Here is a 24,036-nt window from a genome sequence, read left to right on the forward strand (position 1 = left end):
AGCTTACATACATACATATGTGTGTATTTATGTAAGTACAATTCAAATTCAAATCAAGTTATTATCATTTATCAGTAATAACATTTGCGCGCACTGCTCATACATACATATGTACTTATGACATTGCCACACAAATAATGGATACAAAAACCTACATTCATATATTCGTAAATATGTCACTCGCTAAAACTACAAACATTGTTCTACAAAAACAACAATCGTCACAAGTCAATATGTCAGCCAAATAGGCGAAGCCCAAATTTATAGTAAATCACACAACAACATTTTCATTCATGAACGCAGACGTACTTTCAACAAGCAACCTCGCTTCATTCATAAAAACAGACACCCTCTCATCTCACCGAGCATGCGTTTGCCTACAAGCATCTTTTCGCGACGATGGCAAATGCTAAAAATCATAAATTGAACAAATTTCTGATATTCCCTCTGGAAAGGAAAAATTGCAACCACGCAAACCCACAAAACACAGAAAACATTAACAAAACTGGCAACAAAGCTTTTGTCGATTTAAAATATTTTACAATTTAAATTTACAATTTTAAAATATTTTTCCGTGCCTCACAAAAATCTGCGTCAATATGTATGCATGCTCATATATAAACATACATATTTACGATGATTTGTTGGCAAAGCTGTTAGAGCGGCAAGGGAAGCGGTGACAAATGCCGGCCCTTCGTTATTTTGTTTCGGCATAGCTCGGATTTTCTACCAACAACACAATGTTTTGACGCTTTGTTGTGGCGTCAGTCCTTCGACATAGTGACTCTTCGACAAGAAAACAAAAAACGTGAGCTTCGGCCATTGGTTGTCCGTGGCAACGGAGATTTCGCATGAAACAATGAGTGTACATACTTACATACATATGTTGCATGTAGACAAATTAATAATTATAATGGGTACTTTCATATTTGTTTACATGCACACATAATTATACATATATTATGTATAAGAATATTTGCGACCTCTTGGTCTTTTCTTATCGGGTTATGTCAAGCAAGAGGTGTACAAAATCAAACCCAGAAATCTGATTGAACTGAAGCAGTCCATTAAATAGATTATTGAGGCAATCCCGAATTAGGTGTCACGTATGCGTGGTAGAGCATGGAAAAATAATTAATTGTTTAAATAAAATACAATTTTCTGTACAATAAAAAAAAAACAAATGTAATGCATTGACTAAAAAGAAACTTATTACGGTTTAATTTTGTAGCACGATTCGTCAGCCACCCTGTACAGGCAGAATATCTTCAAATTATATACAAAATCGTTTGCGCATTGTAAATATATGAATCTGTAAGCGTACATTTCTTAACATTGGAATTAGCATTAGTTTTCTCAAATAACATTGAAAATGCTCAATTCTGCTATTTTTCAGTCCCCTGATGTTAATGGTGGACATTTGGTGAAACACGCTCATCGTTTTCAGTTCCCTTGCGAAAAGTGAAATATTTTGATAATGGACGCACTGTGAACCTTCTCTATAAACTACATTCTCTGCTATGTATATACTATGTTCAAACTATCATAATATACTAAAAACTAAATATGGTTATTGTACACTTTCACCGTCACCTAGTTTTTTGGCTGTCAAAAATCGAAAAATGCATGGATTTTCATGATTTTTTTTTAAATGTTCGTTTTTACGGCGGATTTATGATAAAAAATTCAACTATCATCTAAATACAAAATTTCTATCAGTTTCGTGGCTTTGGATATATAAAAAACCAAGTTTCTGTGAATAATCACTGGTAGACTCTTTTCCACACTGGGGACCTTCGGCCGCGCTTCAAAAAAATAAACCGAGGTGTTCATAATTCAATCGCGTCAAACAGCAACGAAAAGGAGTGCGGAAATTTTGCATTTAGATGATATTTGAATTTTTTATAATAAATCCGCCGTAAAAACGAACATTTAAAAAAAAATCGTGAAAATCCATGCATTTTTCGATTTTTGACAGCCAAAAAACCAGGTGACCGTGAAAGTGTACAATTACCCTTAATATACCATATGAGAGTTAATACATTTTTTCACTTTTTGAGTATTGAAAGTTTAAAAATCAGTTGTTCTAATATATCACAAAATTACAAAAATGGATTTAAATAGTTTTTCCATATGTTTAACGAATACATGTAGAATAATATTTAATAATAAATAAATGTTGGGTTTTATAATTTAACAGCCTAAAACTTATTATTTTGTCCGATCAGGCTACAGTGGAAATTGTTATAAAAAAACGCTAATTTTGAAGCGCTCTCACACTGTTTCTAGTTAGAGTGTTGTCGTGTTAAGAACAATTGAGACAAAAGCAAGAAGTCTCTCCGATAAATTGATCAGCTTTCTGATGTTCCTTCTGGAAGGAAAAAGTTACAACCTCGCAAACTCGCAAAACACAGAAAAAAATCACAATAGTGGCAACATAGCTCTGGTCGATTTAAAATATTTGTCAATACTTCAATATTTTTCTGTGGCTCGCAAAAATCTGCGTCGATATGTGTGCATGATCATACATAAACATACATATTTACGATTGTTTGTAGGTAAAGCTATTAGAGCGTCAAGGGAAGCGGTGACAATCGGCGATCGTTTGTTTATTTTCTTTAGTCACAGCCCGGATATTCTACCAACAACACAATGTTGTGACATTTCGACTCATTGATTCTTTATCATGAAAGCAAAAAGCATGAGCTTCGGCCATTAGTTGTCCGTGTCAACGGCGATTTCGCGTGAAGCAATGAACGTGCATATTTACATACAAAGTTGTGTGTATATAAATTTACAAACATTATGTGTATAGCTCTTTCCGCCCGCTTGGTTTTTTCAGATGGTATCAAAGCTTTGAAGCACAAAAACAAATAAATATATAAATATAGTATTTATAAAACCTATATTAATTAAATATTTAGGTAATAATACAAACCTGGCTTTAGTATGCATTGTTTTCAAATGCTATGAAGACTACGTTCATACGAAGACTCTTTTTCAATCATTATCGGCAAATTATTTTTGATTAGCAACTTTTTATCTTTATACGCAAAACACGTATAATTTGTATGCCTCTAACAAACAAAATAAAAATGGTACAATATATAGCTAAAAACGTGAACATATTGTGGCGAACACGAATACCAGAACAAATCAGAATCGACGGTAAACTGCCAGAAGCAACTAGACAGCGAATTCGTAGTTGCCAGAATGTTCTAGCGGCGAACTTTTGTTAAAAATTTACTATATAAGGGCTGCCGGATTGTGCAGCAGACACAGTTCTAATCAGAGAGTTGCCGTGCAAAAAGCAATTAAGCAATAAGTTGTAAACTCGAATATCGAGCTATAAGTGTTAAGTTGTTGGAATAAAGATAGGTGTATAGCCATTAAATTGGGACTTTAAATTAACAATCTAGTGATCGAAATCAAAAGGAAGTTACAGGTAAAAGACTTATCAAGAAATTCGTTACAATAATGTGACGAACACAAATACCAAAACAAATCAGAATCGACGATAAGCTGCCAGAAGCAACTAGACAGCGAATTCGTAGTTGTAGTATATTAGGGCTGCCGGATTGTGCAGCAGACACAGTTCTAATTAGAGTGTTGCCGTGTAAAAAGCAATTAAGCAATAAGTTGTAAACTAGAATATCAAGCAATAAGTGTTAAGCTGTTGGAATAAAGATAATCTGGGACTTTTATTTAACAATCTAGTAATCGAACTCAAGAGTGAGTTAGAGGTAGACGATTTATCGAGAAATCCGTTACTATTGGTGTCAGAAGTGGGATTGTCAAATAAATTCCCAAGGAGATAATTATTTGAAAATGGCCAAGTTTAACGATGTGAAGATTCCACAACTGAAAAAGAAGCTGGAGAAACGTGGTTCGGCGACAAGAGGATTAAAAACTGAATTACAATCACGGTTGAGAGAGGCCATGGAGGCGGAAAACATTAATGTTGAGGATTATGTCTTTCACATGGAATTAGAGGAAGAGACAACAAAGATAGAAAAAAAGGAAGAGGCTCAATGCTCGTCAAAGATGGTGGACATAAACATGATTTTTGCTGTAATATCGCAGATGGCGAAAGAGCAGAGTACACGAATGTCTCAGATGTAAACGCAGACCCAACAAATAGCAGAGGTGTCATCACAAATGTTAACACAACAATCCCAATTGTCCTCGTTAGAAACGCGGTTGGAAGAGAAGTTCGCAGCTCAAGATGCAAGTATATCAGCACAGGTGACCTTACAAATAGCACACATGTGAGCTCAATGCTCGCACAAATTTCACTTTTCAAATCTGGATCCTCTTGCTGACATTTTCGTAGCTTCTCCGGATTCCAGTCTGATGTTATAGTCATTAATCGGACATTTATAATGTCTTCTTTGGCCTCAGCTTTTGAGCAATGTCTGCATTCCAGATTACAGGGACGGCGGGACATGGCATCAGCATTGCCTTGACTACTACCTTTGCGATGTTCTATAGAGAAGTCGTAACTTTGGAGTCTCTCAATCTACCGTGCAAACTATCCTTCTGGGTTTCTGAATTGTAGAAGCCGTTTTAATGCTGCATGATCTGTCCTTACCCGAAATCGCTGGCCATAAAGGTACTTATGAAAATGTTTGAAGCACTTCACCAACGCCAGTATTTCTCTCCGAGTGACACAAAAATTTCTCTCTGGCTTGCTTATGGTCTGGCTGTAATACGCAACCACTTTGTCATGCCCATCAATGACTTGTGATAGAACGGCTCCTACTGCAAATCCACTAGCATCCGTATCCAAAATAATCGTTGATCCTAGGACCGGGTATGCCAACATTGGCGCAGTACTTAACCGTTTCTTCAGAGTTTGGAAAGCCACTTCCTGTTCTTTATTCCATTCAAAAACTCTGTTCTTTTTCGTGAGTTCATGGAGGCTACTAGCTACGCTGGCAAAATTTGGAACGAATCGTCTATAATAAGTACACAGTCCAAGGAAACTCCGCAATTCATGTAAATTCTTAGGAGCGGGCCAATCTCTTACTGCCTCGATATTTTCATTAGCTGTGCAAATGCTCTTCATTGTCACTTTGTGTCCTAAGTAGCTTACTTCTTTTTTGAAAAGGGAACACTTCTTTGGACTCAGCTTCAGACCAGCGATAGCTATCCGTTGGAAAACCTCTTCCAAGTTCTTAAGGTGTTCATCGAAGCTTTTACCCAACACGATGATATCGTCGAGGTATACCAAACAGGTCTTCCAGTGTAATCCTTTTAGTACCTGGTCCATAAGTCTCTCAAAAGTAGCAGGAGCGTTACATAATCCAAAGGGCATTACGGTAAATTGCCACAGACCATCTCCAACGCTGAAAGCCATATTTTCTTTGTCTTCTTCGTTTACCTCCACTTGCCAATAACCACTTTTTAAATCAAGTGTTGAGAACCATTTTGTGCCTGATAACGAGTCAAGTGTGTCATCGATTCTAGGTAGTGGATAACTGTCTTTCTTCGTTACATCATTCAACCTTCTATAGTTGACACAAAACCTCATGTTCCCATCTTTCTTCTTTACAAGTACTACAGGTGAGCTCCACGGACTCTGTGAGGGTTCGATTACGCCGCTTTCGCTCATTTCACGTATGGTCTGGCTTACAACTTCACGTTTTGCTAAAGGAATGCTCCGAGGAGCTTGGCGGATTGGTCTTGCATCACCTGTGTTAATAAAATGTTTCACAACTTTGGTTCTTCCGTCTTTGTCAAATATGGATGAGTATCTGAGAAGAAGTTGTTTAGCCGTAGTTTGATAGTTTGCCTCTAGTTCCTCGGTCCATGCGTTAATTTCGCTCGATATATCGTTTTCGTCCATGGAATCTTCCTCAAGACGTATTTCGCAATTTATCACGGCCTTAATCTTTTGACACTGCACTCATTAAGTACTCTTACTAGAACACGTTTATCTTGTCTTGTCATAGCCAAGGTTTTTCCTATAAGTAAGTTTGGTGTAGATTCTTTTGTGGCCTCAACAATCCACCACTTGTTTGACCCATAGTCTCCATCTATATCTGCCACTATAAAATTGTGTAACACGGCTGCCTTTCCAATTACGATCTCGCACGTTACCTTTCCGATACCTAGGGTATCTTCTCCAGTTGCAGTACGCAACTTTGCCCCAGCTAACGGTCTCACTTCTTTCTTAACCAGATCAGATCGAATTATGGAATGTGATGCGCCCGTATCCGCAGTCAGTATGCGCTTTTTACCATCTACACATCCACTAACGGTAACGTTACTCGTATTCTTGCTTATTTGTGAAATGGAGATGACAGGGCATTTGCTTGCGGGAGCAAGCCCATGCCCTTTTCGGCTGGCTCGCTTTATCTTTGATTTGACATTTGCGTGATCTTCCTCAGCTTTGCGTTTACGTCCAACTGGATTATTGGGCTGGTTACAGTTGCGTGCAATATGGCCACTTTTTCCGCAGTTGAAGCACTTAAGCACACCATCATTTTTCTTATGCGCTTCCGTAGATTTTTTCAGTGCTTTCTGCATGTTGTCCATTTTTTCAAGTAATTGGTTCACCCAAGTGTGTTCCTCTATTTCTACTTTGTGAGCATTAAATTGATTTTGATTGCAAAGCAGAGATGCAGTTTCCTATGTCAGAGCATACAAAACGGTTTCTGCAAACGTCAATTTTGGACATACTAATGCAGCGAATCGTGTAGTGTTATCTCGTATTCCATTGACGAAAGTCTGAATTTTCGTGTCCTCGATGTATTCCATGGATTTATGTGCATAAGCTAAGTGAGCTAACCTCTCAATCTCTGTAGAAAACTTCCGCAGAGAGTCATTGGCTTTCTGGCGGCGATTTCGCAACTAGATTTGAAAGATCTGCTTCCTGTGCTCACTACCATACCGTCTTTCTAATGCAACCATCAACGTTTCATAACTACTCGCCTCGCAGTTTGGAATGGTCTGTAATATCTCTGCTGCAGATCCTTTTAATGCAACGAACAATGCAGCTACTTTATCTTTAGCGTTCCAATTATTTAAAGATGCCGTCATTTCGAATTGAAGCTTAAAAACGTGGAACGGAACAGTGCCATCAAAGGATGAAGGTTTTACATTGGCAGAAGCTGACGACATAATTGGCCGATTTAATTGTAGCTCACGGAGACGATCTCTCAATTCATCCACTTCAGTTTTAATTTCATCCCGCTCTTCCGAAATCTGTGAGGACACTTCTGCTATTTGGGGGGTCACCAGCGATATCCGTGCATCCTGCTCTTCCAACTGTGAGGACACCTGTGCTGATATACGTGCATCTTGCGCTGCGAGCTGCTCTTCCAAATGCGTTGACAATCGCGTTTCCACTTGAGACATACGTGCATCCTGCTTTTTAAATTGTGTCGACATTAGCGTTGAGATTTGCGTTGACATTTAAGACATACGTGTATCCTGCTCTTTAAATTGTGTCGACATTTGCGTTGATATCTCTTTTCCCATCTGTGATATTGCAGCAAAAATTATGTTAATGTCCACAATCTTTGACGAGCATTGAGCCTCTTCTTTTTCTTCTATCTTTGTTGTCTCTTCCTCTAATTCCATGTGAAAGACATATTCCTCAACATTAATGTTTTCCGCCTCCATGGTCTCTCTCAACCGTGCTTGTAATTCGGTTTTTAATCCATTTGTCGCCAAACCACGTTGCTCCAGCTCCTCTTTGAGTTGTGGAATCTTCAGATCGTTAAACTTGGCCATTTTCAAATAATTATCTCCTTGGGAATTTATTTGACAATCCCACTTCTGACACCAATTGTAACGGATTTCTCGATAAATCGTCTAATTATTACTCACACTTGAGCTAGATCACTGGATTGTTAAATTAAAGTCCCAATTAAATGCTATACACTTATCTTTATTTCCAATTCCAACTACTTTACACGTATTGCTCGCTATTCGAACTTACAACTTATTGCTTATAGCTTAATTGCTCTTTATACGGCAACACTCTAATTAGAACTGTGTCTGCTGCACAATCCGGCAGCCCTTATATAGTAAATTTTTAACAAAAGTTCGCTACTAGAACATTCTGGCAACTACGAATAAACTGTCTAGTTGCTTCTGGCAGTTTATCGTCAATTCTGATGTGTTCTGGTACTCTTGTTCGCCACAATATCTATATTTGAATTTTTTGTAGTGTAAATATTAATTTTTAACTCTATATATTTAACTATATAACTATAAGGTATTAATTAATTTTAATATTTAGTTTAGGTAAATAGGTTTTTATAATTAAATAAATCGAATTAATAGAAAATATATGGTTTATTATTTAAAAGAATTGGAATTGATTATGGTAAAAAAGGTAACCGATACGCTACATATAAATTTGTTAGAAGTAACAAATGGATAACAAATAAAATAACATGTCGAGGGAAATCAAGGCAACAGATATGCTTGTAGCTAACAAAAAGGTAACAAATACGCTAACATGTTTATATGTGAAAGGTAACAAATACTTTTGTTAAGGATAACACATAGGTAATCTATTCTCTAACCAATGTATATGTTATGGGAACACATATGTAATATATTCGCTAACAAAAGTATTTGTTACCTTTAACAGATTGTAAGCAGATTTGATAACCAATGTATGTCAATCTTTTAACCACAACATAACAAACAAGGTACGCTAATAACAGATAACTTAGAACAAGACAGCATGCTATCTTGGATAGAGTGAGAAAGCCATTAAATTTCAAATAGCATGTGTTACTTATTTCCCACTCTCCTAACAAAAGTAACAAATAGTTTAACGTATGCATAAATGATCAATACCAAGTCGTTAACACGTTTGCTAATAGCACAAATAGTCACCGACATTCCTTCCATTCCGTATTTACCGCCCGTACAAAAGCAAATTTGTCAAAAGTTATGCCCGTAATTGCAACGCAGAAATCAGTTGTTCTCTTTTGTTTTCATTTCACCAATGTTGCCATTGTTCTAACTGTATACAGGATTTTTCACACATTTAGTTTTTTAGTTATAATTTTTCATATTGTAAAAGCTTAAAACCAAAATCGATCTATTAAAAATAGTTTCTTATTTATAAATTAATGTATTCGACTGTGATTTTAAGTTTTTTTAAGAATATTTCAAATATATTCAAGTTCATATTTTAATTACTACAAAATATCGAGATTAGTAACCCTGCGTTGGCGATTGTTCTCTCACCCTCAGCTCACTCGTTTCTACGGAAAAATTCCAATTTTCGCGGATACCCTACCGTACGGTCTGTTGAAGCGGACGGTAGAAGTGGTGGTGAGTGTTCATTCACATAGCGCTCTCATAAGATAGGTCGTATCAGCTGATTCGGTCCACGGTTTTGCGTCGGTGACTGTTTGTGCCTTAACATATACCCGTCTTAGAGGGAAGTTGATAGCATATGGATATGAAAATGTCGTTTGAAAAACGCAATTCTGTGCTTTAACGATTTCATAATGCTTTTATATACATATATTATCCAGGGAAATATATCAAACTAATTTTAAATTACTATAGTTTTGAGCTCATAATTGAGGATAAATTAAATAAAATAATTGACATGTTAACTAAGTTATAATTCATATAGATTTTCGTCTGCTTAAAATCAAAGCAATGTTAATATATCATGAGGTTAATTCGTTCGTGGTATGGTGAATTCCCCGTTTAAAATTTTTAAATGTTCACCATGGAATCTGCTCCTTCTCATTCTAGTATGATCTTTGCCGAAACTACATTACGTACCATTATAGATATATATAATAATAATTACAATAGGAACAGTATATTTATAACTTTTAATATGCGTGTACATATCAATGTGTTTTAAAGCGCAATTTTTAACATACCATTTTCATTAATATTTATATCACAATAAATGAATTTTTATACTTGCTCCGATTTTAAATAGTAATAGAATAAGTCTGTTTCGTTGAGTTCACTATTGCCAACCTATAACTAAACGAATTTTTCGATTTGCAAATGACTCAGATTTCGGCAAGATGGAGCCTTTCGCTTGGTTTTTACGAACACATTCAGCACGTGTGTAAAAAGTGCCAAACTAATTTCAGAAAATGTTAGTATAAAATTGATTAATAATTATGAGAATATTGTGTTCTGTGTTGATATCATTTTAACTGTTATGAATAGATAAAAATCAGTCATTTTCTTGTAGAAATGGGCATATAATTTTTACAATTGATGTGTTGGTGTTTTGCGTATTGATAGTGTTTGTAGGAAGAGTAGCAAAAAGTAAATCGTAAAATTCAATACAAGAAAGAGAAAACTTCCGAAGTAAATAATTATTGATGTCGACAATTTAAACGTCAACGCCTCAACGATCACATCTTTTATATATATTATTGGGTTAAACTGAATGTATCCATATGCATATTGTGCATTGATTTATATATAAGTATATACAATGAAATTCTAGTGTCACTATGAATTTCGTACCATAATTTTTTTTTGATATTTTTTATTAAACTGTAATAGGAAAATTACAGAAATCTGAAATTAATTATTTTGTTCAAACGAGGAATTGTAATTATCCAAAAAAAAAATAATGTTCATCAGTTTTCTCCACGCGATTCAAGCTTTACCCCTATAACTCCCGTTGTACTTCTAACCAAGTACTTTGCAACCCTGTACTTAAACATCGTATATATTCGCACACCCAGCAAGAATAATACCAAAGACTTAAGTGCATTGTATTATATTTTGAGTATACAGAAATACAAAACAAAATGGCAGATGGTAAAAAATGACGAATGAAGGTAGAAAAAAATTGATAAGTGACTACCTGGTAATAGTTCCTGCAGGGTTCCAAAATAAAAGTATAGTTGGAATTTAGCATTAGTAACTAGGTGTCTGCTATTGCTTCATTGCAATTTCATTCTTAAAATTTTTCCAGTAAAATATATTACAATACATATATAACTCGTACTTTTGAATACTCAGTTAAAATGTACTTATAAAAAATTTGTATTTATAATAATAATTATTTTTTTTATAATAATCATTTATTTATTTATAATATTATTTATTTTTTTTATAATAATAATCATTTATTTATTTATAATAATTATTATTTATTTATTTATAATAATAATTATTTATTTATTTATAATAATAATTATTAGTTTTTTTTTTTTGATATTTATTTATAATAATAATTATTAGTTTTTTTTTTGATATTTATTTATAATAATTATTAGTTTTTTTTGATATTTATTTATAATAATTATTAGTTTTTTTTAAATATTTATTTATTATAATTATTAGTTTTTTTTTAATATTTATTTATAATAATTATTAGTTTTTTTTAATAATTATTAGTTTTTTTTTAATATTTATTTATAATAATTATTATTTTTTTTAATATTTATTTATAATAATTAATAGTTTTTAATATTTATTATTATGTTTTTATTAAATAGGGACGATCGAAGTGATATAGCTCATGAAGGTCCCAGTGGTATGGATCCGGAGGGTGTCATCGAGTCAACTTGGCATGAAGTATACGACAACTTTGATGACATGAATTTGCGTGAAGAGCTTTTACGAGGAATTTACGGCTATGGTTTTGAGAAACCCTCAGCTATTCAGCAACGCGCCATCATTCCTTGTGTTAAAGGTCGCGACGTGATTGCTCAGGCCCAATCTGGTATGTAATAATTATGGATGGAAATAGTTCTATAAAGTACTAGTTGTCGAAATTATAACTTGCAGATTATATTATGATTTTTCCACTAGTCGAGGGTTGAGATAATTTAATAGCATGAACATATAGTTATTTCCTTTGACGTTTTGTATATTAGTTCTTGCATAAAGTACCTTTAATGAGAATATGCCTTTGGAATATTTTTCTTTGCAGCTTGAGATATGTGTGTTTTCGAGATAATTTTTTTTCTTTTAATTTTTATAAATAATTTAATTTTTTCTTTTTTTTTTTATAAATAATTTAATTTTTTCCAACATACCTTCGATGAGCCTCTTAATAGTATTTTCCGTAATTTGTTTGCTTGATAAAAACCATTTTTTTTTTTTAGAAAAATTGCTTGTGGGGGCAGCAACTTGTGGACATGTATGGATGTATAAATCAGTTTTGATGATTTGCTTTTTTAACAATTTTTTCATTGTCTAATTTGGATTTTCGTTATAAAATCGAATCATTTTTTCGCGCACTTCTAGTTTACTTTTGAAAGCAACATGTATAGGATTCTATAGAAACTGGACAGGAGCATTGGTTTATATTTTGCAAAGCCATCTTCATGTAAAAAAAAATTTAATTTAAAATTTTAAAAATTTGACAAATTGCAATATATGCAACAATTTCATCGAGCGCAATCCTTATTAGCGCAATATTTCCACAAAATCGCATATATCGTATTTAGGTAAAGCAGCGTATTTTCTATTTTTATACTCTCGCAACCTGTTGCTACAGAGTATAATAGCTTTGTTGACCTAACGGTTGTTTATATCACCTAAAACTAATGGTGATAGATATAGGGTTATGTATATATAAATGATCAGTATAAAGATACGAGTTGAAATCCGGATGACTGTCTCTTCGTCCGTCCGCGCAAGCTGTAACTTGGGTAAAAACTGAGATATTTTTATGAAACTTGGTACCATAAGACGGTTGGTATTGCAGATGGGCGTAAACGGACCACTGCCACGGCCACAAAACGCTATTAATCAAAAATAAATAAGTTATAGCTAAGCTAAATAAGATACAGTTATCTGGTATACAGGATCATATTAGGGTCGGGCATCTGCAGTTTAAAATTTTTTAAAAAGCAGTCGTGGTCCCACCTCCTAATAGCTTAAATGTGCATATATCCTAAACCGCTAAAGCTATAATAACAAAATTCACTGAGAGCAAATGTTTTTTATCACCTCTATCGACAGTGTTAAGTGTGACAGTGTGGGTGAAATCGGGTGACAACCCCGCCCACATCCCATATAGCGGTACTGTTAAAAACTACTAAATGCGCCATAAATCAAGCAATAAACACGCCAGAGACAATTAATTGTATCTCTGGAATGGTATAAGATGATTTTATAGAAGCCGCATTTAAAATTAGACAGCGTGGCACAGCCCACATTTAGGTGAAAACTCATATCTTGGGATCTGCTTAACCGATTTCAACCAAATTCCATACACGACCTTCTCATATTTCTATGTTATATTGCGAAAATAGCGAAATCAGATTACCACCATGACCCCATTACCCATATAACACCATTTTAAATTCCATCTCATTCTTTCCACTATGCAAATCAAACAATTATAACAAAACTTTGCGTGAATAATGCGTTTAAAGTATGGCACCTTGTGACCAAAAATTGTCTAAATCGAATCAAAACTGTTCAAGCCCCTAGGTACTGAATATGTGGACCCCAGTACCTATAATATAATTATTATATATTATATATGTATAAATTTGCAAAACTGCTGTCGTGATTGCCATCTCGAACGCACCCTATGTCTTTGTGTCAAAAATTGGTTGAATCGGATCAATATTTCCTTTAATATAAAATATTATTATTGCGAGAGTATAAAATGCTCGGTGACACCCGAAATTAGAACTTCCTTACTTTTTTTTTTTGTGGTAAAAAGCAAAAAATACTGGAAGATTTAACATAAGTCAACTTTTCAACTTTATTTATTGAGTAAAATTTAGAAAAGCATTTTCGAATTCGGGCTTAAAATGGGTATGTGCGGATAGAGGAGGTTCTCCAGGTTAAGAAGATATTTAGTTGCCTCTGACATATGGTTTTTAAGATACACTGATATACGATGAAATAGAGCCAGCACTATAGATATCTTTTAAATCAATATATTTCAAGAAATTTGGTTTTTTCAGGTTTTATTTTTATTAGAAACAACGCATGGAGTATATATTAAGATACCAATTAAAATTAAAATTAAAAACTCAGCTTATCCCGTTTTGGTTGTGGTATATATAAAGCCAGAAGGCGTTATTTTAATTTATTTGTTTCCGGTGATTTGAAATCTGTAATTTTTAATGAAATAATCAATAGAAAGCATAAAGAATAATAACAGTTACATTAATATTTAGTGCAGTATCCATTGTTTTTTATAACTGCTGTGCAAAGTCTGGGCATATAATCCACTAAATTCTGGCACATAACAGCTGGAAGTTTATGCCATGCGGCGTTCACTAGCCTCCAAAGTTCCTCTTTATTGGATGGATTTTGGCCTCTCGGAGCCACTTTAACCTCCCGCCATAAATTTTCTATAGGATTAAGGTCTGTGTGAACTGCGATGCCGTTTTGTCTCAACCATTCATTTGCCCGCTTTGATGTGTGTTTCGGGCTTTTATCTTGTTGAAACACCCATTGAAGGGCATATTAAACTCCGCATAAGGTAACATGGTTTCATTTAAAATCTTGATGTATTGTAATTCAATATATATATTTTTGGTTTTTCTTTATAATTTATTACATTCTCAATTATTTTTATTTAGCAGCCAACTATTCGAGCTTTTTCCCTTTGGCTTTTTGATTGTAAACTCAAAGTTTTATCAGTTTTCAGCATTCACGACTGCAGTGAATGACTCTTTCCATTTTTATACCTAATTTCTATGAACGTTTTGTTGAAAATTTTTTTCAAATAAAGTTCAATTTTATCGTTTGGCTCTATTTTAACGCACTTTGGCTCTATTTCATTGTACAGTCAATAGCACACTTTCACTGATTTGGAAAAAATGAACCCGCAATTGACTTCAGAAATACTTGTATAATATTCAAAGAAGATGTTATTATTGATCTACCCTACCGTTAGTTCATAGAATATTAGGTTCACAAAAAACTTTTAAATGAAGTAACATCGTCAGCGATTGTGTGGCTTTATTTTATCGTACATCACTGTATTTGCATTTAAAGTTAAAAAATTCAACAATTTAAAGTTTCTTTGATTTATAATGAATTTTAAACTTATAGTTTTAACTTTTATATCCACTTAGACTTCAATAATTCGTTTCTACACATTTATTTTATATATGCAAAAATAACTTTAATTCAATATTTAACTTTTGTTAATTTCGTTTTATTCACACAATAACAAAAGAGTTGAATTCTAACAAATAATTAGTGTTACCTTAAATATACATTTTACAAAGCAACCAAAAGAAATAAAGAAAACAGATAATACCCCAATGGCAGGAAATAAATAACACATTATTAGTTTTTCGCCTAAAATTCTTTTCTGCATTGGCAGCCTTCGGCCGTGCTTCAAAAAAATAATCATGGTTGGTCCAACACCGGGGTGTGCTCAGTTCTTTCGTATAGAATTTTTTTTATTCGCAAGAAATATGGCAATACTTATTTTTAGTTTGCATGCAACCATTTTGTTGTATAAATATAATAATTGACTTTAAACCCAAGTTAAATGTTGAATTAATGTTATTTTTGCGCTATTTAATAAAAAAACAAATGTGTATAACCGAATTAGAGAAGTATTAGTGGATATAAAAGTTAAAAATATATGTGTACAATTCATTATATACCAAACTAGCGACCCGACCCGGCCTTGCACGGGGGCAATGCTGATACTAAATACACTACAGAAAAACTGTGAACGTTGTACCTCCTGCTCAAATATAAACGAGACTGGCTCAATAAAACAAAAACGGTTAATTATTCTTCAATATTTATTTTATCCCCTTCAAAATAGTCACCATTAGAGGCGATACACATATGCCACCTTTTTTTCCAATCTTCCTAACACTTCTGGTAGGCCGCTTTAGGTATGGCTTTCAGTTCCTTCTTCGAATTCTCTTTTATGACTTCAATCGACTGAAAATGCTTTCCACGAAGCGGCAATTTGAGTTTAGGGAAAAGAAAAAAGTCACACGGTGCCATGTCGGGGGAATACGGTGCTTGCGGAACAATATTTACGTTGTTTTTGGTCAAATAATCGCGTACAAGGCGAGACGTATGAGCTGGATTTTGGAACAAGTCGAGCAGACACACGTCTCATGCCCAAAACATCGTGAATAATGCTATGAGCGGATCCATTTGATATGTTGAGCTCACTAGCTATCTCTCTTTCAGTCACACGACGATTTTCCAACACAATTTTCTTTACTTTTTCGACGTTTTCTTCGTTTATTGACGTTGCAGGACGACGATCATGGAACAAGTTTTCCAGCGATGTACGGCCGTCCTTGAACGACTTATACCAATCAAAAATACGTGCACGTGATAGGCAAGACTCCCCATATGCCTTCTGCAACATTTTCATTGCGTCCGTCGCACTTATTCCATTGGAATAACAAAATTTCAAACACACTTTTTGCTCAACGTTAATATCCATAGTAAAATTCGAAAAACTTACTCGAGGTTGACTTTTTTATAGTGCCGTAAACTATGGGAGAGATCGCGCTCAAATTTGACATGTAATCATATAACAGTCCTGCCAACCTAAGCAAAAAAAAGTATGGCCATATGTCATGTCCTTGTCGAGTTATGGATAAAGTCTCGTTTATATTTGAGCAGGAGGTATATATATAAAGCCTATGTCACTCACTGAAAAAATTATTAAAATCGATGGTATTTTTGTAGTTTTGATTTATCATTACTGCCCGTGGCCCGAACGCGATAAATTTGGAGTAAAACAATTCCCCTTTCCCTATACCATGAAAATTTCCTTCCACTACATTTTAACTTATTTACTTTTTATATTTTTACCTATTTATTTTATTTTTACAACAATTAGTATATTACAGAATGTCGTTATATACAACGTTCACAGCTTTCTTGTTATTAGGCAATACAAAGATGTTTTTTGTAGAGGTTACTCTTGAAAGAGCGACATATAGTTGGCCATGTGAAAAACAGTCAACGCTCAAATCTAAGCCTTCAACGTTGGGGGTTTGACCCTCCGATATATTTATAGTCATTGCTAAAGAAGTCTCTAAGATGGTATCAGAGGGATTCGGGGAATCAATACATATTTTCCGGTAACACATCCTGTGAGTACTGTGCACTCTATTATGAAAGTTTTCAGTGATTTTACCAGCAAACGCGTGCCTTTGCAAAGTTTAGGTGGATTCGGGTTTCTTAATAAAATAACAGGACAACCTACTTTCAACATCAGTTTGTGAGGGAGTCCAGACGGGTTCAAAGAGCTTAGAAATTCTGTAGGAAAATAAACAGCTTCTTCCAAATCGAGAACAGTATCGACCGAGTAGTAAATTTTCGTTGACCCATCAATCTTTGAAAGAATCAAGTTATTTACCTTATCTACTTGTTCGTTAGTTTGTGACAAAATCGCTCTTTCTATAAACCAAGATATTGTCTTATAACTTATGTTATCAATGTCAGGATCGACATTGGTGACTAATTCTTGGATGTTGTCTATCAAAAAAGATGACGGAAGCATTTCTTTCGTCAGCACGTGTTCCTCGAGTCATAACTTAAGATTTGACGGAAATCTTCTGAGAACAGAATGGTACATTCACCCATAGGTGAATTTTTTTGTTGCGCAAATCGCGCATTGTCATATCCAGTGCTCACACAGACGTCATGTTTGACAGGGTAGCTTCGTCCCACACTGTTAGCAGTCACGCATCAATTTTCCTGTATTGCTCTGTTTAGAAACACTTCACGTTATTATCATCGGCCTCCTTCCAAAAGCGTAGCGGCAATGCCGGATGACGCAACAGCTAACGCAATTTTTCCGGTAGATCTCACTTTTTTTAAAAGCAGATTGATTAAAAATGTTTTTCCTATGTAGCCTGGGGCATCAAGGAAAAGCAATTTTCCTTCATTGCATTGAATATTTTTTTCTCATAGATGTTTAATCGTTGCCCATCTTGAGCTATATTTTGTAAAAGTCTCGTTTGATCGTATGATGTTTCCCTTGTGTATTTGACACTGTTAGTTAAATCTGAGTTAGTAGTATTAGCAATGTAATATCTCTTGTTAAATTGCTGTCCAGCTATCACCACTGCTACTAATGTCAGGAGTATCTGCTGGAACACTTAATCGCAGTGTATTTGGATCTGCAATAATATATATTTCCTTATATACTTATATTGCGTATATACACTTGCCCTTGAATTTTAAATGTAGGCACGGACCCACGCTCAACGACTTAAAAGAAGTAATTTAAAATGCGTTATTATAACGGCGTATATTGCGCATGAATTGTTTGGATTTCTAAAGATCACCCGTAAGAAGAGAGTGAAGGTGTTTAGGTGGAGGGAGAATTTCTTCTAATTTGATTTTTCCTTGTAAGCAACATGCCTTTCGATTCGTCCTTGAATTTCAATGCCAAGCAATGTTTACACACTACTGACATAGTACCTATTGATGCTATACGATCGTCCTTGTAAGAAATCGAAGGATCGTAATTCATGGCAGAATTTTCTTTATTTACCCATGAATTGGTAACTCGTGCTGATGATGCTCTCTATATTCGATGTTTATCCCTATCTCGGATGCGGCAAATCTCATGCTCTACTGAAGATTCCCTTTTTCTCTCTCTTAGCTCTATATCTATCCCGAAGCTGACTGACTCGAGCCTCACGCTCTACTGACGATCCTCTGTCCCTCTGAACCGTATGCCTATCGCGATCCCGGCTGTGGCGAACCTCACGGTCTACTGAAGATTCTCTCTCTCAGCTCTATATCTATCCCGATCGTACTCTTCTGGCATTCACTGGACTACGAAATATGCTCGAACGACGACATCAACCAGACATTAATTTATAATTTCTGTACAAAAAATTTACTCAGTTCTATATGTATTATTTGCCGCAGTAAAAAATATCTAAATACTTACCATTTAGAAAAAAAAGATATTATTTTTTTTAACTGAAATACCTCAAGTTAAACTACGGTTTTAATTTAATTAAAAATTTTAATATCATCAACAACAAAAGATACCTATTTAAGTATTTTTTTTTGGACTTACATACCTCACCTTAAATTACGATTTTTGGAAATAATTTCCCTAATATGAAATTGATCTAACTCTAAATTTTAACCAAGATCTTAATACGAAATTCTAATCCATTAATTATAGTTTTATTTAATCCAATCTTATCTAACCTTATGTACTTATAATTACTGTAAGTGTGATTTAAAAATAAACCTTAGAATAGAATATCATTTATATTTTAAAAGTACTACCATACAATTATTTATCGCAATTTACTTATAACTACAGATACGTTGTCGCAGTGAATAGCAGGTTTTCATTAAGTACTGTTATTTTCCTCGCTAGAGAGCTCCGATAATAAACGCGTCCGATCGCTACTAAATTAAAAGTACTATAGGGAGAGCCGAGGACCAGGATTTATCACGACTGTTTCTGTCAGTATATGGGCTAATACACTTTCAATGGCAATCTTTGTTGAGAAGTGGCGCATTACTTGTAGATTCGCCGTGCGATGTTCAATCATCGGCAATGCTAGTTCTTCACTTAGTTTACGCATAAATTGACGACGTTCTGTCGTTTTTTTGACAATCATTTTATTATTTTCATAATAAATTATATATTCTGCAAGTGAAGAAATATCTAGCATTTTGAAGAACATTGCCATTGGCCATCTCGAAGATCGTCGTTGACTAGTGTATCTCCGCACCATTTGGTCCATTGTGTCAACCCCAGTTGTATATTAATTATAGAAATTTATTATTTCTGGTTATCGTTTAGCGTCATCACCAACTGATATATCTGAATGCATTGTAGATATCAAAATGACAGCATTATTTTTTTTAGGAACACATGGTAACCTTTTCATGAAATCCAAAAACTGTCGAATACTGCTCCCGTGTCTTTTTCGCTCCCATAACACTAGGGATTTAAGGTTTATTCTTTTTTAGCGTGCTGGAATCCAGTCTTCGTCATCGCTATCAGAAACCCTACTCGAATCACTGTCGTGTTCTCCAAGTAGTTTCCTCAAGTACTCATTTCTTTCGGTTGCACTTAACCTAATAAATTATACATCGTAAATAATTATAATTATATTGCACAAAATTGTAATTAAAATATTTACAAATGTTAAATATATGTAACGTTTACTTACCGAGCATAGTCAGCTCTCGATAATTGTTCCATATCTTTATTTTTCACTGTCAAGAGAACACCAAATGAAACACATCTGATCCCACCAAAAATCTGTTACATAATAAAAAATGGTCGAATCTAGTGCGCGATAGAAAACAAAGAAATAACCTTGAGTTTTTTTTCTCTCTCGAACGGCATCTGCTCGGCGCCGAACAATAAAAGCCGGCCGACTACCTGGGGTGTCCCAAATAGGTTTCAGATGTCATTCACGATTCTACGTTGCTATTTTTTTTTCTTTAAATTGTCACTGACTATTAATATTTGAAGAAAAAAATCATTTAGAAAATTTTTCTTTTAATAAAATAAACTAAATTTTTAATACTCAGATCGTGGGTACCCGGTACTCGGTTGCTAAAAGACGTCGGTAAAGTTGGTTACTAACATAAGGGTTAAAATCGCTTCGAAAATTAGCCATTATTTGTCGTAAACAGTAAATGACAAAAAAATGTTATTGTTGTTATTTATGTTCAGCCTGCGTTTGCAATGTAAGCGGAAAAAAAGTTATTTACCACATCAAATTAGAAACCTTTAACATAACAGTATTTTCCCCCTATTTAATGTATGTTATTGTACATATAAACCTTCCTCTTCCATCACTCTATTAAAAAAAACAGCATCAAAATCCTTTGCGTAGTTTTAAAGATTTAAGTATACATGGGCTTTGTTTTATACTATGTATTGATAAACACGCACTTAAAATAGTTGAATTTTTGAACTTTAATTGTAAATATCCCAAAAACAATAAGTCCCAACAAAATAATTAGAAAATTTATTTATTTATTTAAAATAATAAATAGCTAATTAATTCTAAAACTCAAGTTACATAAGTCAATGCCCCTTAGGTTATAATTTTGTAGGACACTCTTTAATATAATATGTAATTCAAAACATTTATTCATAGAGTGGATTAAAACTCACATTGTTTTCGAGTTCTTTTATTTTAACTGTCCTTTATAATAAGTTATAACTTAATTGCTTTGTACATGATAACATATTAATGTTTTTAGGTCTAGACTTATTTTCAGTTCGTTTAAATATTCGCTGAAAGCTAAATTCTTTATTGGTTCTTTAAAATAATTCGTTGTCACTTTTAAAGGTACTGGAAAAACTGCAACCTTTTCGATTGCTATCTTGCAACAAATCGATACGTCCATTCGAGACTGTCAGGCGTTGATTTTAGCTCCAACTAGAGAGTTGGCAACTCAAATTCAGCGTGTTGTTATGGCTCTTGGTGAATACATGAAAGTCCATTCGCATGCTTGCATTGGTGGTACCAATGTGCGTGAGGATGCCAGAAATTTAGAATCTGGATGCCATGTTGTTGTTGGAACGCCTGGTCGTGTGTATGATATGATTAACCGCAAAGTGCTTCGGACCCATAATATTAAATTGTTCGTTTTGGATGAAGCTGATGAGATGTTATCACGTGGTTTTAAGGATCAAATCCAAGATGTTTTTAAAATGCTTCCTCCGGACGTTCAAGTTATTTTACTATCTGCCACTATGCCGCCCGATGTTCTTGAAGTCAGCCGCTGCTTTATGCGAGATCCAGTAAGCATTTTAGTAAAGAAAGAAGAGCTCACATTAGAAGGTATCAAACAATTTTACGTTAATGTGAAGCAAGAAAACTGGAAGCTTGGTACTCTGTGTGATTTGTATGATACACTATCCATTACTCAATCTGTCATTTTCTGTAATACAAGGCGTAAGGTAATGAAAGATGACATAGTAATATGATTTTATAGATGATTTAATAATTTATTGAATTGGCAGGTGGATCAGTTGACCCAAGAAATGACAAATCATAACTTTACTGTATCTGCCATGCATGGGGATATGGAGCAGCGCGATCGTGAAGTGATTATGAAGCAATTTCGTTCGGGTTCTTCACGTGTTCTTATTACAACTGATTTGCTCGCTCGTGGTATTGACGTACAACAAGTTTCGCTAGTCATCAACTATGACTTGCCATCCAATAGAGAAAATTATATTCATAGGTAACAATATATATATATATTCTCATGTAAAGTTATAATTATATTACTGCTTTTTGATTATAGAATCGGTCGTGGTGGACGTTTTGGTCGCAAAGGAGTTGCTATTAATTTTATTACGGACGAGGATAGAAGAATTCTTAAAGACATAGAACAGTTCTACCACACTACTATTGAGGAAATGCCTGCCAATATTGCTGATCTAATTTAAATCTTTAACGTCGAAAGCCTCAATTAAAGCAGTGTATAAAAATCAGAACAACAATTTGTGTAAATCAGATTATAAAATCTTACGAGTGGGTGCAGATGTATCTTATTCTCCAAAATAAAAAGAATATATATTATACAATAAACAACAACTGGTAGAACTACAACATCAAAAGAATGAATATAATGTTGTGTCAGCTTTTTTCTAGAATATTAATATATATTAATTAAACAACAAAAAGCAACAATTATAATAATTATATTATGATAATAAACTAACTGGGCCACAGCTCTAACAAAGATAGGACAGGAAGTAATTGTGCTTGTGTTTTCATTAACATGTCATATTCATAATTATGTTTTGTCTTATACATATATACTGAGCTTATATTTTAGTAAAATAGCAGTTTACTACCAATGCCAATATTAGTATTTATATTCAGTTAATAAAAGATTGAGCTGGGGCCTATATTAAGATCTAAAGAAAAAATGTATCAAGCTCCTCACGCAATATTTTTTTTATTAATGTGAACCAAAAGTCACCATCCATATTTGCAGTGATCGGAATTTCTTCTTAATTGCCAATACTAAAATATAAACCAAAATATTATTTATTGATGTCAGCCGTTAAGCACCATTCAAATTAGAGATATGTCTCGATAAAATTAAAATTATAGCCCCTATAGTCGCTATCAACTCACTCTTTCAAAACAAGTTTCGGTTTAAGTGTTGTCAAACCTCAACTTTATGTGGTATTACGGTTTTGTGCCATTGGGGTTGACTAGAATATCAAAAGTTTACAACTGCTACCAAGCAGTTGAACATAACAGCGTTTATTTATAAAAAAAAAATATTAATATAAAATCGTGACCTAAAATACAAAATAACATATAAAAAGAATTTAAAATTGAATTTTTTGGTGATTACGATTCACTACATCATATAATATTATTGTATATAGGGTGAGTTCGAGCAAAGTAATAATTACATTTGCTGCTGTGGCAGATATTGGTGGATACTTTGCTTATGTGCAAACAAAAATTTAGTGTTGCCGATTATTTGCATTCATTGCGCGCAAAAAGTGACAGTAGAACATGATGATGTTGCAAGTGCAGTTGCATATATGGTACATACATATATATATACAAAGTTTTAAGCTAATGTTATCAGATATAACCAAAATTCAAAATAACGTATCATCAACTATATGTGGATCGGTCAATCGTTTTTCATTCTCCAGTAAACTTTTGAAAAGTGATGTTAGGTTGTTAATTTTAAATTATTTCAATGTTATTTTGTACAAATAGACAGAAAGTGAAAAAATTGTTGACTCCGTGGAGAAAACAAGGACGCAATTTGAAAACATTGAAAATAAAATATAAATAAATAAAATAGAAAGTTTTTCGAACATAAAAGAGGGGATACAATTACTGTACATATGAATATACTTTATAAATTAAAATTCAACTTTTGAAGCATCATCTTTGCACACAAATACGGTGTTTATAATATTTAAAACCTCTTTAACAACCATAGATATACAGGGGTGTTGCAGAACCTGGTAGCTGTCGGAATCAGAATTGAAACCGATAAGAAAATGTAGTAGGTGTCATGAATTCAGATATTATTGGTTTGACGTGACAGAAATTTGATCAGTTTTGGGTGTCACGGAAACCAATTTTATCAGTTTTGTTATCATAAACA

At 33.9% G+C, this 24,036-nt stretch overlaps 1 protein-coding gene across 1 annotated transcript; it reads left to right on the forward strand.

The window, feature by feature from the left end:
- The first annotated feature begins 9,986 nt into the window (after positions 1–9,986).
- eIF4A (eukaryotic translation initiation factor 4A) lies at positions 9,987–22,649 on the forward strand. Its single transcript, XM_014243076.3, has 5 exons — positions 9,987–10,099; positions 11,463–11,689; positions 21,228–21,841; positions 21,905–22,128; positions 22,192–22,649. Coding segments are annotated over exons 1-5 (1,212 nt in total). The 5' UTR covers positions 9,987–10,097; the 3' UTR covers positions 22,337–22,649.
- The last annotated feature ends 1,387 nt before the right edge of the window (positions 22,650–24,036 follow it).

This window comes from Bactrocera oleae, chromosome 3 (assembly GCF_042242935.1).
Source record: "Bactrocera oleae isolate idBacOlea1 chromosome 3, idBacOlea1, whole genome shotgun sequence".
Classification (NCBI taxonomy): domain Eukaryota; kingdom Metazoa; phylum Arthropoda; class Insecta; order Diptera; family Tephritidae; genus Bactrocera; species Bactrocera oleae.

Excerpts from the sequence above, each read along its gene's own strand:
- eIF4A (XM_014243076.3), top strand. Across the intron at positions 11,690-21,227 it reads GATTGCTCAGGCCCAATCTG|GTACTGGAAAAACTGCAACC; the intron begins GTATGTAATAAT and ends TCACTTTTAAAG. Across the intron at positions 22,129-22,191 it reads AGAGAAAATTATATTCATAG|AATCGGTCGTGGTGGACGTT; the intron begins GTAACAATATAT and ends TTTTGATTATAG.